This window comes from Pipistrellus hanaki (genome assembly GCF_964339955.1).
Source record: "Pipistrellus hanaki genome assembly, chromosome: 1".
Taxonomy (NCBI): Eukaryota; Metazoa; Chordata; class Mammalia; order Chiroptera; family Vespertilionidae; genus Pipistrellus; species Pipistrellus hanaki.
This window is the reverse complement of record NC_140503.1, coordinates 104,536,451-104,551,727: the sequence shown is the minus strand read 5'-3', so window position 1 is coordinate 104,551,727 and position 15,277 is coordinate 104,536,451. Positions and strand designations below refer to the sequence as shown.

Below are 15,277 nucleotides of genomic sequence, written 5' to 3'. Positions count from 1 at the left end.
TCTCTCTCTTTATCTCTCTCTCCTTTAACTCTATTTAAATCCATAAATCATATCTTTGGGTGAGGATTAAAAAAAAAATAATCTAGCAGCCTCAGAAAAAGTGCACTATTCTGTCCATGACAGAAATGCCAATTATATGTAAAGCTATGCATGGTATAAACTGAATTAAAGATCATAATATATAAAGATCCTAAAAGTCAATAAGCATTACACAAATGTTAACTTGATCTAATTATACAAATGAAAATATGTACCGTTCATTATGCTCTTGATAAACAAGTCTGGACTTCTCCAGTAGATATTTTTCAACATAGGCACTAGAAGAAAAATAAAATTGGTTAATATAATTAATATAAGGTAGACAAATATTTTTTTCAGAGAAGATGAAAAAGTATAAAGGCTATCTAGACCATTTTAGTACATTTGCCATTAGTAAATATGTAAGGATATTGTTATCTGTGTTTGGTTCATAAACTCATAACTCATAAATCTTAATTTGTTTTGTTTTGCTTTCAATAAAGCAAAATAAAGCCAGAAGTTCAAAACATGGCACATAAGAGCTACCCATAACACAGACCTTACTTTCTTTCCAGGCTCATCTACCATACTATACATTATTTCAAATATCATACTTTGGCCAGACTATAAGTAAGACTCAAAGATATACATTCTTTACATATTAATGCTACTGCCACATTCTAAAATCAATTATTTTTTACTGATTTACTCAGTAAGTATTCATTAATTGTGCACTGTGCTAAGCATTGTTCAAATATGAAAATACATGATACTTTACTATTCCCAAGGGGCTTACAAAATAGTGGAGGAAATAAGTAAATTAGCAACTATCATACTGAGTTGATTTGGTTTATAATAGAACAATGACCAATTATAGATGTATTAGGAGGTACAAATAAGATTTAATCCAAGAAGGGAAAAGGATGTAAGGAAGAATTCCCGCAGAGGTTGAATATATAGCACATAGTAAGCATTCATTAAATTTACCTAGTAAATGACTAAATGACTCTAAAATCTGAAAGATTGCCCAGAATAAGACAAGGAGAACTGCCTTTATGTAAAGGCATAAAAGAAGGAAACCTATCAACTTCAGGGAAGATACTTAACATGGCTAGAGAATGAGACAGGCAAGTGGACTAGATCAAGAAGGAAAAATATATAGTGTGCCAGAAGAAAAGAGTTTATCCTGAAAATAAAAGGAACTTAAACAGAATTGTATGGCTGATGTTATTATCTTTATCCAGTCTGTGACCTTCAAATCTTCAATATCTCTTCCCCAAATTGGAGCAATCAGTTAAGCTCTAATAAGAAAAAGGGGTTCTATAAATATAAAAGCTTTAGACTACTGAATCCAAATTATTTAGCATAAACCTCTTTGGGGTCAAAATCTGATTCTTAAGCTTTTATTTCCCTCAGTTCCCTCCCATAGGAAGCTCTGTATTTCAGCTACTCTCAAATACAGGCTATTCCCTCAAGAATGATATTCATTCCTGTATATATTGTTCACAGTCTTCCTTCCACTTCTAATTCTGGGGACTATTCCCTCTCTGTCTAGCAAATTCAATTCATTAAAATTAAGTGTAAATGTACCTTCTTTGCAAAGTGTCACCACTACTATCAGTAATTAAAATTTATCACTTCTTCTGAAGTAGCATTATTACCTCTAATCTAAACTACTGAAACCGGATTTTATTGGTCTAAAATGAATAAAGGGAAACTAATAAACTAGTGTGTTAAATTCTTATACCCACTCTGCATCATATCTTTGAGTATTAATTTCCCCACTTATAAAATAGAGGCATCTATATTAAAGATATTGATCTGTACTTTTTATGCTATTTTGATTATACTTGTCTTATCACTTTACTTTTTGTATATAAGTACATATGTATGTATATAATTATTTATATGAGTTAATTTGAGTCAAGTTGACGATATCTCAAATGCTTCTGCATTTAGATTTAAACTTTTTTATCAATACTATGTGTAATCTTACACCCTCTCTCTCCCCCCCCCAAAAAAAACAAGGATAAATTATTCTGCAATGGCAAACAAGTTTCATAGCTCATTCCTTTCCTGAGATGAGGAATATTAGTTTTTAAAGGTACAGTTGGTACTTTTACTCATAAAAGAGAGATGCAGTGACATCTGGCTGCTCTTTCCTACCCTGTTTCCCCGAAAATAAGACAGTGTCTTATATTAATTTTTGCTCCCAAAGATGCGCTAGGTCTTATTTTCAGGGGATGTCTTATTTTTTCCATGAAGAAGAATATGGTACACATTTATTGTTAAATGAAAATAAAGGAAATAAAGGAAAAAACTACGGTAGTACGGTAGTTGTCAACACAAACCAGACAAACTGTGAATCCTACAGTATCAAGAATTTACTCATTTATTCAATGACAATCATGTCATCATCTTCTGGAACATCATCATAACAATCCAATTCCTGAATTTCCTGATGAATTTCTTGTGACTCCATTTCTTTCAGAATCAGTGGACCAAATCTCTCATGTTTAGCCTAGGGGGGCCTTATTTTTGGGGGATGCCTTATATTTCACTTAGATGGAAACCTGTAAGTAGGTCTTATTTTCAGAGGATGTCTTATTTTCGGGGAAACACGGTAGTATTTATGATTGAATTGTTGGAGAGGTTGCTAATGGGTAAAGTTGAGTGTGTTGCTTAGTAACTTACAAAGTACCATTATATATATTCATTGATTCTTAAGACATTTTAATGACTTAGAAATGGTTGATGTTTGTTTTCTCATTCTATAAATGAAATTCAGTGACTATTCCTCTATGTTAAGTGACTAGCTAAAAAGGTTCAACTTTCTGTTACATCAATAATGACAAAAAAATATTCATCTTGAGTAGTAAGTCAACAAATAGACCCAAGATGATAAAAAAATAAATAAATAAAAAATCACCTTTTGAGTGCTCTCCATCCCAGTAGTATGTTGGCATCTTCCCATTTGCTTTCTTCTTTCCCCACAGGCATGAATCTCCTAAACTCTAAGGGACTCCATGAGATGGTCAACCAGGAAAGAAATGGGCAGAGGCAGCTAACCCACCAAACCTGACTTCCCATCAAGCTAAAGCAGCCCTGCCTCAGCTCATTTCTTCCGTATAACAATTTTATTAAATTTATCATTATTGTTGAAAGTATTACAAATATGCCCTTTATTCCCCCATTGATCCCCTTGACCTCACTCCCACACATCCCCATGCCTTCTCCACACTATTGTTGTCTGTGTCCATGAGATATGCATATATGTATATAAATTCTTTGGTTAATCTCTTCCTGAATCCCCAACCTGTTTTCCTCTGAGATCTTTCTGTCTGTCCCTTGCTTCCATGTCTCTGGATCTATTTTGTTTACCAGTTTATTTTATTCCTTAGATTCCAAAAGAAAAAAAGTTTTAAAAAATCTGCTTCCCACCCTAGCTGGTTTAGCTCAGTGGATAGAGCATCAGCCTGTGAATGAAGGGACCCAGGTTCGATTCTGATCAAGAGCGCATACCTTGGTTGCAGGCTCCGCCCTGGTCCTAGTCAGGGTTCCTGCAGGAGGCAACCAATTGGTGTGCTTCTCTCACATGAATGTTTCTTTTTGGCTTTCCCTCTCTCTTCCACTCTCACTAAAAATCAATGGAAAGTATCCTTGGATGAGGATTAACAAAAAAAATAAATCTGCTTCCCAGTGTCACTATTCTCATTAAAGAGCAAATGAACAATTCATGGCTTAGAAACAATCATTTATAATATCAATAGGGTAATATGCTAATTAAACCAGATGTCCTTCCAAACGAAGCCAGGGTCTGCCAGTGGCCAGAGGGAAGCCTGGGTCAGAGGGAAGCCAGTGCCAGCAGCTGGAGGACGGAAGGCCTACCTTGCACGAATTTCATGCATTGGGCCTCTAGTAAAAATATAAACATGTTCCAAAGCCTGACATTGCTACTTACCCAAGTACAGTGCCTGTTTCTTGGTAATTTACTTGAATAAACTTGCCAAAACGACTTGAATTATTATTATGAGCTGTCTTTGCATTTCCAAAGGCCTGTCAAAATAAATAGTTCTCATTAATTTAATTTTCAAAAGATGAAAAACCCTATGTAGGAAAAATTCGAAGAGACAAAATGTTAAAGAAACAGCAGAAAAAAAATTCACATACCTTCAACCTCATATATTGTAGTTTAGGTAAAGTAAAAAAAAAGTAACTAATAATTGAAATAAAACAAGAAGGCAGTATTTTATGTTATTTGGTAGAATAAAACTTAATTTTAAAAACTTAATGCTCATTAAAATTCTCATTTAAATTTCAAATTCTAGAATCAACAAATTATATTTACATATAATTTCAAGTTATTAATTTACTTATTGGTTTTAGAGAGAGAAATATCAACTTGTTATACCACTTATATATGCATTCATTGGTTGATTCTTATATGTGGCTCGACCAAGAATGGAACCCACCACCTTAGCATATCTGGACAATGCTCTCACCAACTGAGCTACTCAGCCAGGGCAATATATGTGTGAGTTTTTTAATCTTGCTAAACTTAAATTTTAAAAAGTTAGGTAAAAAATAATTACAACATAATAATTAAAATTTTTAAGTAGTATAAATGAAATAAAGTTTCATTACATAAAGTACTGCACTTTATTACACCTAATTAAAACAAAAGAACAGTATTATTTTTTGAAGAATAAAAATATAAAGGCTCCCTAAATTACTACCTAAAGTATATACCATGCAATTAAATATTTCTCAGCAATAAAGATGAACTACTGATATAGATATCAATATTGATGAAAATTAAACATTATGTCATGGGAAGAAACCAGACACAAGAGTACATTTTGTAATATGAAATTCTAGGGGGGAAAAAACACAAGAAAATTAGGAAGCAGACCAGAAGTTGTTTAGAAATGGGGATGGGGTTGAAAAATGTCTACAATGGGAGACCAAGATGGCAGCATAGGTAAATACCTGTCCTTGCTGCCTCCCGCAAACACATAAAAATTACAAGTAAGCCGAAACCAGTTTGGCTCAGTGGATAGAGCGTCGGCTTGGGGACTGACGGGTCCCGGGTTCAATTCCGGTCAAGGGCATGTACCTCGGTTGCAGGCACATCCCCAGTAGGGGGTGTGCAAGAGGCAGCTGATCGATGACTCTCTCTCATAGATGTTTCTAACTCGCTATCTCTCTCCCTTCCTCTCTGTACAAAATCAATAAAATATATATTTTTTTAAAAATTACAAGTAAAATACAAAACAACTATCATCTATCAATAGAAACATGGGAAACATGGCTGAGTGGAAGTACTACAACTAGAGAGGAAAAGAAGAAAGTACATTGAGACTGGTAAGAAGTGTGGAAGCATGGAACGGGCTGGCACCGAAGTGCACCACTTTTTTAATTGGGAGGGAGATAAAAGCTCCCACTTGCTCTGAGCTCCAGAGCTAGGAGATGCTCTGGGGGACACAGACAGATAAGGGGAGAAACTGGACAGTCTAGCATAAGGGCAGAAACGCAGGGGTGTCTTTCTTCCAGATGGAGGTGCTCACAAGAGTCATTGTTCCAGTGCTGGGACCTCCCTGGTGCAGGGCTTACTGGCAGCCATTGCTGTTTCCTCGGCCCTGGAGATTCTCTGAGATACCACTCTACCCAATTTACAACACCACCCAAGCTGTGAACAGAGGCTTTTGCATATGAATGCACTGTCCTTTCTCAGCCTAAAATCTGTCAAACAAGCTTGTAGCTGGGTCAGGGAGCCCTAAAGTTATCAAAAGAAGGCCCAAGGCCACACCAGCATCAGCCTGCCTTGCTTTACAGCTGGGCCTCATCTGGGCACTTGCAAAGTTGATACAAAAAAGAAGAATCGATAGATCTCTCTGTAGCTCCCGCTGGTTGGCCCCAAGAAGTGGCTGACTCTGTACCTCCTTGGAGATCCAAGAGCCAGTGTACCCAGTGGTCAGAGTGAGACCATCAAGATAACAACTCTTCACATACATAAGAGGCACAACTCAAGAGGAAGACTCAGTGAGCACTAAAGCCCCACTGAAGCAAGCCCTGCCCAATAAGGTTGTCTCCTTCGCAGCAGCTCTTGCATTGTAGACACAGCTAGTCCTCGCAGCAAATTGGCCTGGAGGTCAATTCCTCAAAGTGATACCAACAGCAATCAAGGCTTAACTACAAAACCCTATGCATACAGCCCACACCAAAAGTGTCCACCTCAGGTGATTGGGGAGGCTGAGCCACTGGGCAATATAGAACACCTACTACACAAAGGCCACTCTATCAACTCAAGGAGACTTAACAGCTACCCAATACAAGTATAGAAACAAATACAAGTATAGAAACAAATACAAGGAAGCAGCCAAAATGCAGAGATAAAGAAACATGTCAAAAATGAAAGAAATAGAAGAAAGCAAACTACTACATATAGAATTCAAAACCACAGTTTTAAGGTTGCTCAGAAATCTTCTAGAAACCTCCAAAAAACGCAGGAATACCTTCAAGGATCTTAGTGAGAATGCCAAAAAACGAAAAGGGACCAGTCAGAAATTAATCACACACTAACTGAAATAAAGAATAATATATAGGAGAGGAGGGGACAAGATGGCGACTGAACAGACGGACTTGTTCTGACCCTGGTCCCAGAACAGATAGAAGCAGCGTCTGCGTCGCTCAGGGAATATTGATTGGCAGCTAAGGGGCCCCGGAACTCTAAAGGAAGGTAAGGAAGGGTCCGCTGGACAGGATTTCCTGACCAAGCAGCCAGCACTGCGGCTGCGGCGACCTCTCCCGGAGCTATGGGCTCAGAGGGAAGGCTGCGCCATCTTACCAGGAAAGAAGGATCTTCTCTGAGGCCTGGAAAACCCACACCAGAGGAGACCATCGAGCAGCTGTGACGCCCCAATCGGCACAAACACATGGATTCAAGGGAGTTCTTCAATCACCCACGGAAAGATCAGTGTTTGCGGGGATAGCCTGAGGGTTCCGGGATCCCGGTTCGCAGGCAGCAACTGCAGCCTTTGCGCACCCTGCGCTGAGCTGTGCCAGGCTGTGGCTGCAGCGGGAATCCTGCCTAGGGAGACCCAGTGCTGGGTTTGGCGTAATCTTCCCCAGAAGCGGGACTCTTTTAAAACACCAAGAGACACGGAACAGATTGTTAAGAATCAGGGCTGTCCGACAGGCGCGGACACGCGCATTCCACAGAAAGGTTGGATTTTGCCGGGGACAAAGCGGGGTGTGTCCCAACAGCGAAAGTGAAAGCGGCAGCTGCGGCAATCGCACGGCCACTGGGACCCTGAAAATCTGTGTCCACAGAAGCCCCCCACTGTTGGGTCTGGTGTGATTCGAGAGAGTGGACGGGGGTCCCCAAGGTTGCTACTAGTGAGGTTCTCTAGGGAGCAACCCATTATGATCCGAAAGGGTGGGAGAACAGAAGAGTTGGAAAACAGTCTGTTTGTAAGTGCGCGCAGACTCGCCCATTGCGCACCTAGACTGGTTCCCCTGCAACACTTTGCTTCTGATTACAAAGGAGAGATCAGCCAGATTGACTGACCCTAAGAGACAGCAGGGGGAAACTGCTTTTCTGGAAACTGAGAAGCAGAGCAGGGAGAAATCATCCAGGATTCAGCTGCAAGGCAAAAAAATAAATAAATAAAATAAAAAATATACAAACAAACAAACTAACAAAAAAAACCCAGTATTGAGTGCCACAGAAAAAAAAGGCTACAGCACCAAAAAGATGGGACTTCAATCCACATACACTGCCACCTAGGGCCTAGAGTACAAACTGACTGTGTTTATTATAATATTAGTTTTATTTGATCAAAAACCAAGAAACTAAAGAATCTCCACTGAGGTGCAGCAGAACGCAGGGAACTGCAATATGGTCTGGAATGAGAAACAGACGTGTCAAATAGAATAACAGAAGTGAATGGCCTTCACAACTGCACAATTTTTTTCGCTAAATTTATTTTTTAATTTTTTTATTTTCATTTTTTGCATCTTTAACTTAAAAATTTTTTTTTCCTTTATTCCTCACTAGATTTTTAACTTTTTAATTATTACATTTTTAGGTTCAATAAGCATTTTTACTACTGCTATTTTAATTTTTTTTTAAGTGCCATTTTATTTTCTCTTTATTTTACATTGGAATTAGTGTTCTTCATTCCATTTTCATTTCTCTTTAACATTGTTTAAACCTAACTCAACACAACCTTTACACCATCATTCTCTTTCTACCCTCCCCCCTTTTGCTATCCTGGTTATCTTAACCCCTTCCTGCTTTAGATTTCCTTGCTCTTTCTATATCCCCCCTGCTAAAATTTCTACCCTACTTATATATCTAATTTCCAACCCCTGTGCCAAGTGCATACACACCCCTCTCTGAGCTCTGTTAACTAGAAAGAAAAAAAAATTGTTTTCCTCACGGTTCTTTTGATGTTATTTGGGGGAATGATGATTATATTGTATTTTTATGCTCTTCACTGAGAGTATTTTGCTTGTTCCTTTACTGTTGCTATTGATCGATATTTTCTTATATGATTGGTTTTTGTTCACTGTTATTTTATTACTTCTGTTTTCCCTTCCTGTGCTCCTCTCCCTCTCCCTCTCCCTCTCTCTCTCCCTCTCTCTCTCTCTCTTGTTTCCCAAGTTCATTTTACACTCTTTTTCCTATCTTTCTCTTTTGCTCCCGCCCTCTTCTCTTTTTACTCTTCCTCTTTCTCTCCTATTCCCTAATTTGCCTTTCCCTAGTGGTTACCTTTATTGGAAGTTATTAATATTGCAAACACAATTCTGTTCAGTGCCTTGTGTGTTGTACCTGGTTGTGTTGTATTTTGTGCCTTTAAATCAACGCGGGAGAGATAAATCAAAGCAGGAGAGAGACATCCTGAAAAGAGAGACCATGGGGAGACAAAGAAACAGCCCACAGATGAAAGAAAAGCAAGCATCACCAGAAAAGGAAGTAAACGAGTTAGAGGCAAGCAACCTACCAGAGAAAAGAATTCAGAGTAAAGATCATAAGATGGCTAAAAAGAATGGAAGACAAATTTAACAATATGATTAAGACCTAAGAGTAAATGAAGAAAAATCAAGAGGAAATGAAAATGACACAAGAAGAAATGAAAAATGACATCGCTACTATGAAGAACTCAATAGAAAGCATCAAGAACAGGCTAGAAGAAGCAGAGGACCGCATCAGTGAGTTAGAAGAAAAGATGGAAAAAAAATACCCAATTAGAGCAGCTTCTAGAAAAAAGAAAAATTAAAAAGCAGGAGGTGAGCCTACGGGAGCTTTGGGACAATTCAAAACAAAACAATATTCGAATAATAGGGGTTCCAGAAGGAAAGAAAACTGAGGTAGACATGGAAAACGTATTTCAAGAAATAATGACAGAAATCTTCCTCGACTGCCAAGCAAAATGGATCCCAGAAGAGCGATGGCAAGACATATTATAATTAAATTGGCAAACACCAACGACAAAGTAAGAATCTTAAAAGCAGCCAGAGAGAGAGAAAAAGTTACATATAAAGGAAACCCCATCAGACTAACAACTGATTTCTCAACAAAAACTTATCAGGCCAGAAGAGAATGGGATGAAATATACAAAGTCATGCAAAGGAAGGGTCTGAATCCAAGAATACTGTACCCAGCAAGGCTATCAATCAAAATTGAAGGGGAAATCAGGAGCTTCACAGACAAAAAAAAGACTAAAGGAATTTATCTCCACCAAACCAGCAATGCAAGAAATGCTAAAGGGTCTATGTAAAAATAAAGAAATAGGAAGCAATGAAGGAACACAGGGTATAGAATAAAAATGGCGTCAAATGAGAACCTATCATTAATAACATTAAATGTAAATGGTTTAAATGCTCCAATCAAAAGACATAGGGTAACAGATTGGATAAGAAAACAAGACCCATATATCTGTTGTCTACAAGAAACCCACCTCAGAAAAAAAGATGCACACAGACTGAGGATGAAGGGATGGAAAAAGGTTTTCCAGGCAAATGGAAATGAAAAAAAAAAGCTGGGGTAGCAATACTTATATCTAACAAATTAGATCTCAGAGTGAAGGACATAACGAGAGATAATGAAGGCCACTTCATAATACTAAAGGGAGCAATCCAACAAGAGGAAATAACCCTGGTAAATACATAGACACCCAATATAGGAGCACCCAAATACATTAAAAAAAAAAAAAAAAAACAGCTAGAGGACATTAAGGGAGAGATTAATAGCAATACAATCATAGTAGGAGATTTTAATACCCCACTGTCATCCTTCGACAAATCATCTAAACAAAAAATCAGCAAAGAAATGTCAATCCTAAATGACTCACTAGACCAGATGGAATTAATCGACATCTTCAGAAAATTACACCCCAAAGCCAAAGAATATACATTCTTCTCAAGTGCACATGGGACATCCTCAAAGATAGACCACATTTTGGGACATAGGCAAAGTCTCTTCAAATTCAAGAAGATAGAAATCATATCAAACACCTTCTCAGATAATAATGGCATAAAACTGAAAATTAAATACAATAAAAATAATCCAAAGAAATCAAACACATGGAGACTAAACAGCATGTTATTAAACAAGGACTGGGTTACCAGAGAAATCAAGGAAGAAATTAAAAATATCCTGGAAATCAATGACAATGAAAACACAACAATCCAAAATTTATGGGACACAGCAAAAGCAGTTTTGAGAGGGAAGTTCATATCCCTACAAGCCTATTGCAAAAAACTAGAAAAAATGGTCTAACTCTACAACTCAAAGAGTTACAAAAAGAGCAACAAGAAAAGCCCACTGTAAGCAGAAGGAAGGAAATAACAAAAATCAGAGCAGAGATAAACGACATAGAGACCAAAGAAACAATACATAAGATCAACAAAACCAAGAGCTGATTCTTTGAAAGGATAAACAAGATAGATGAACCTCTAGCCAGGCTAACCAAGAAACAAAGAGAGAGGACCCAAATAAACAAAATCAGTAATGAAACACGTGAAATAACAACAGACCCCGCCGAAATACAAAGGATTGTTAAAAAAAACTACGAACAACTCAATTCCTACAAACTGAACAAGCTGGAGGAAATGGACATATTCCTAGAGAAATACCACCTTCCAAAACTCAATCAGGAAGAATCTATAAATCTCAATAGAACAGTAACTTGGGAAGAAATTGAAACAGTCATTAAAAAGCTTCTAACAAACAAAAGCCCAGGGCCAGATGGCTTCACAGGAGAGTTTTACCAAACATTCAAGGAAGAACTAAAACCAATCCTTCTCAGACTATTCCAAAAAATCCAAGAGGAAGGAATACTTCCAAACTCCTTCGATGAAGCCAGCATAACCCTAATACCAAAACCCGATAAAGACAACTCAATGAAAAAGAATTACAGGCCAATATCCCTCATGAACATAGATGCCAAAATCCTAAACAAAATTCTAGCAAATCGGCTCCAGCAGAGCATCACAAAGATCATACACCATGACAAAGTAGGATTTATTCCAGGAATGAAAGGATGGTACAATATCCGCAAATCAATAAACGTGATACATCACATAAAAAAATTAAAAAATAAAAATCATATAGTCATATCAATTGATACAGAAAAAGCATTTGATAAAATCCAACACCCTTTCCTGATAAAAACTCTCAACAAGGTTGGAGAACAAGGATCATACCTCAACATAATAAAAGCTATTTATGATAAACCCACAGCCAACATTATACTCAATGGGCAAAAACTAAAACCATTCCCTCTAACAACAGGAACAAGACAGGGTTGCCCACTCTCACCACTCCTGTTTGACATAGTACTGGAAGTACTAGCCATTGAAATTAGACAAGAGGATATAAAAGGCATCCAAATTGGAAACGAAGAAGTAAAGTTATCTTTCTTTGCAGATGACATGATATTGTACATAAAAAACCCGAACGACTCAATTAAAAAAATAATTGACTTAATAAATGAATTTGGCAATGTAGCAGGATACAAAATTAACACCAAGAAATCTCTGGCATTTCTATACACCAATAGTGAACTTGCAGAAACAAAGACTAAAAAGGCAATCCCATTTACCATCGCAACAAAAAAATTAAGATACCTTGGAATAAACTTAACTAAGGAGGTAAAAGACCTATACATGGAAAACTATTGTACATGACACTGAAAAAAGAGATAGAGGAAGATGTAAACAGATGGAAGAACATACCATGTTCATGGATTGGTATTATAGAATCAACATCATCAAAATGTCCATACTTCCCAAAGCAATCTATAAGTTCAATGCACTCCCAATTAAAATACCAATGGCATATTTCACTGACCTAGAAAAAACTCTTCAAAAGTTCATTTGGAACAAAAAAAGACCCCGAATAGCAACAGCAATCCTGAGAAAGAAGAGGACAGTAAGAGGGATCTCAATACCAGATTTCAAACTGTATTACAAAGCCACTGTTCTCAAAACAGCCTGGTACTGGCACAAGAACATACATATAGATCAATGGAATAGAATTGAGAATCCAGATATCAACCCAAATCACTATGCTCAGTTAATATTTGACAAAGGAGGCACGAACATACAATGGAGTCAAGACAGTCTCTTCAATGAATGGTGTTGGGAAAATTGGACAGATACATGAGAAAGAATGAAACTGGATCACCAACTTACACCATACACAAAAATAAACTCAAAATGAATACAGGACTTAAACATAAAACGGGAAACCATAAAAATACTAGAGGCATCCACAGGCAGCAAAATCTCAGACATATGCAAAAAGAACTTCTTCACTGATACTTCCCCTAGGGCAATGGAAGCTAAAGAGAAAATAAACAAATGGGACTATCAATACATCAAAATAAAAAGCTTTTTTACAGCAAAGGAAATCATCAACAAAACAACAAGAAAGCCCTCTGTATGGAAGAACGTATTTGCAAATGTTATCACTGATAAAGGTTTAATCTCCAACATCTACAGACAGCTTACACAACTTAATAAAAGGAAGATAAATGACCCAATTAAAAAATGGGCAACGGATCCAAATAGAATATTCTCAAAAGAAGACAGAAGGAAGGCCAAGAGACACATGAAAACATGCTCAAAGTCACTAATTATCCGAGAAATGCAAATCAAAACAACAATGTGGTACCATCTCACACCTATCAGAATGGCCAGCATCAACAAATCAACCAACGACAAGTGTTGGCAAGGTTGCGGAGCAAAAGGAACCCTCGTGCATTGCTGGTGGGAATGTAGACTAGTGCAACCACTGTGGAGAACAGTATGGAGCTTCCTCAAAAAACTGAAAATGGAACTCCCATTTGACCCAGTAATCCCACTCCTAGGAATATATCCCAAGAAGCTAGAAACATCAATTAGAAAGAATATATGCCCCTATGTTCATAGCAGCACAATTTACAATAGCTAGGATTTGGAAACAGCCTAGGTGCCCATCAGCAGATGATTGGATCCAAAAACTATGGTACATTTACACAATGGAATATTATGCAGCCATAAAAAAGAAAAAATTCTCATCGTTTGCAGCAACCTGGATGGAATTGGAGAACATCATGCTGAGTTAAACAAGCCAGTCAATGAAAGAGAGACACCACATGACCTCATTTATTTATGGATGATAAAGAACATTATAAACTGAAGAACCAAAAGATAGATATAGAGACCGTAATGCAACAAGCAGACTGTCAAATTACAGCGGGGACGTTGGGGAGATCTGGGGAAGATAAGAGATCAACCGAAGGACTTGTATACATGCATATAAGTACAACCAATTGACATAATACTCTGGGGAGAAAGGGTATGTACGGGAGGGAGGGGGGGGATTGGTATATGTACAAAAATAATAAATTAATAAAAAAATATATTTGAAAAAAAAAGGATAATATATAGGGATTCAATAGTAGACTACAGGATCCCAAGAATCAAGTCAAAGAGTAGAAATACGAGGAATCAAAAAACACCCAACCAGGAGAACAAAAAGAAAAAGAATCCGAAAATATTAAGGTAGTGTAAGAAGCCTCTGGGACAACTTCAAGCATACCAACAGCAGAATTATAGGGGCGCCAGAAGAAGAAAGATATCAAGATATTGAAAACCTATTTGAAGGGAGAAACCAAGATGGAGACATAGGTAAACACCTAAACTACTGTCTCCCAGAACAATTTCAAAACTATAACTAAAAGACAGAACGGACATCATCCAGAACCACAGGAAAGCTGGCTGAGTGGAAATTCTACAACTAGAAGAAAAGAGGAAAGCACACGGAGAATCAGAGGAGCTACAAAGAATTGAGGTATGGAGACACGTGCACAGAGAGAAAGGGCAGCTGAGTACCTAGCTGGCATTCTTTGGCAGGAGAGGGAAGGAAGCCCCTGATTGCACTGAACCCCATTCCTGACTGCACTGAACCCCAGTTCTGGGTGAAACGCCGTGGACCCAGGCTCATACATGGACTGTCAGGTAGAGAGAAGGGCACAGGGAAACTCAGAGACTCAGTGAAGACGAGGCGGGCAGGGGTCTGGAGACACACGTACGAGTGTATGCAGAGAAAACTAACTGCTGAGATTGCCATTAGCCTTCCCTTGAGTCAGAAGATCCTGACTGCACTGAATCCAGGTGAGACTGGGGGAATCTGGACTATCAGGCAGAAACTCAGGGGAGCCGTGGAAGGCAGAGGTCAGGAGGCACATATACAAGGACAGTGCTGAAAGGAAGCCAGATTGTATGCTCAGCCCTGAGACTTCACCACATCCAAGCTGAGCAGGGAGGCTTTTGCAATTTTGCAAGTCTGGTCCTATAAGGCTGTCTCCAGCACAGGTCTTCTGGCATAGACACAGCTGATACACATAGCCAATCGGCCTGGAGGTCAATTCCTCCCAGTGATACCAACAACAATCAAGACTTAACTACAACAAAGCTATATACACAGACCACAAAGGGGTGCATCAAGAGTGTCCACCTCAGGTGACTGGAGAGGCTGACTCACTGGGCCATATAGGAAATCTAGCACACAAAGCTAACCTACCAACTCAGGGAAGCCATGAAAATGTGGAGACAAAGTAACAGATGACAATACAGATAATAGTTTAATAAATAAAAAAAAAATAGAAGAAAAAAAAAAGTAACAGATAACAAACAAAAGAAACGAAGGAAAGCAAGTTACTGGATATAGAGTTCAAAACCAAAGTTATAAGGTTACTCAAGAATC

At 38.0% G+C, this 15,277-nt stretch overlaps 1 protein-coding gene across 13 annotated transcripts in view; it reads right to left on the bottom strand.

Moving 5' to 3' along the window:
• The window catches only part of MYO9A (myosin IXA), a 410,239-nt gene that overhangs the window by 285,913 nt on the left and 109,049 nt on the right, over positions 1 to 15,277 (bottom strand). For all 13 annotated transcript variants that reach the window (XM_084897620.1, XM_084897626.1, XM_084897629.1 and 10 more), the window contains 2 exons: positions 3,980 to 4,074; positions 255 to 317 (listed from right to left, as the gene is read on the bottom strand). In XM_084897620.1, the coding sequence (XP_084753746.1) occupies positions 255 to 317; positions 3,980 to 4,074 (158 nt within the window). The remainder of the gene's footprint in view (positions 1 to 254; positions 318 to 3,979; positions 4,075 to 15,277) is intronic.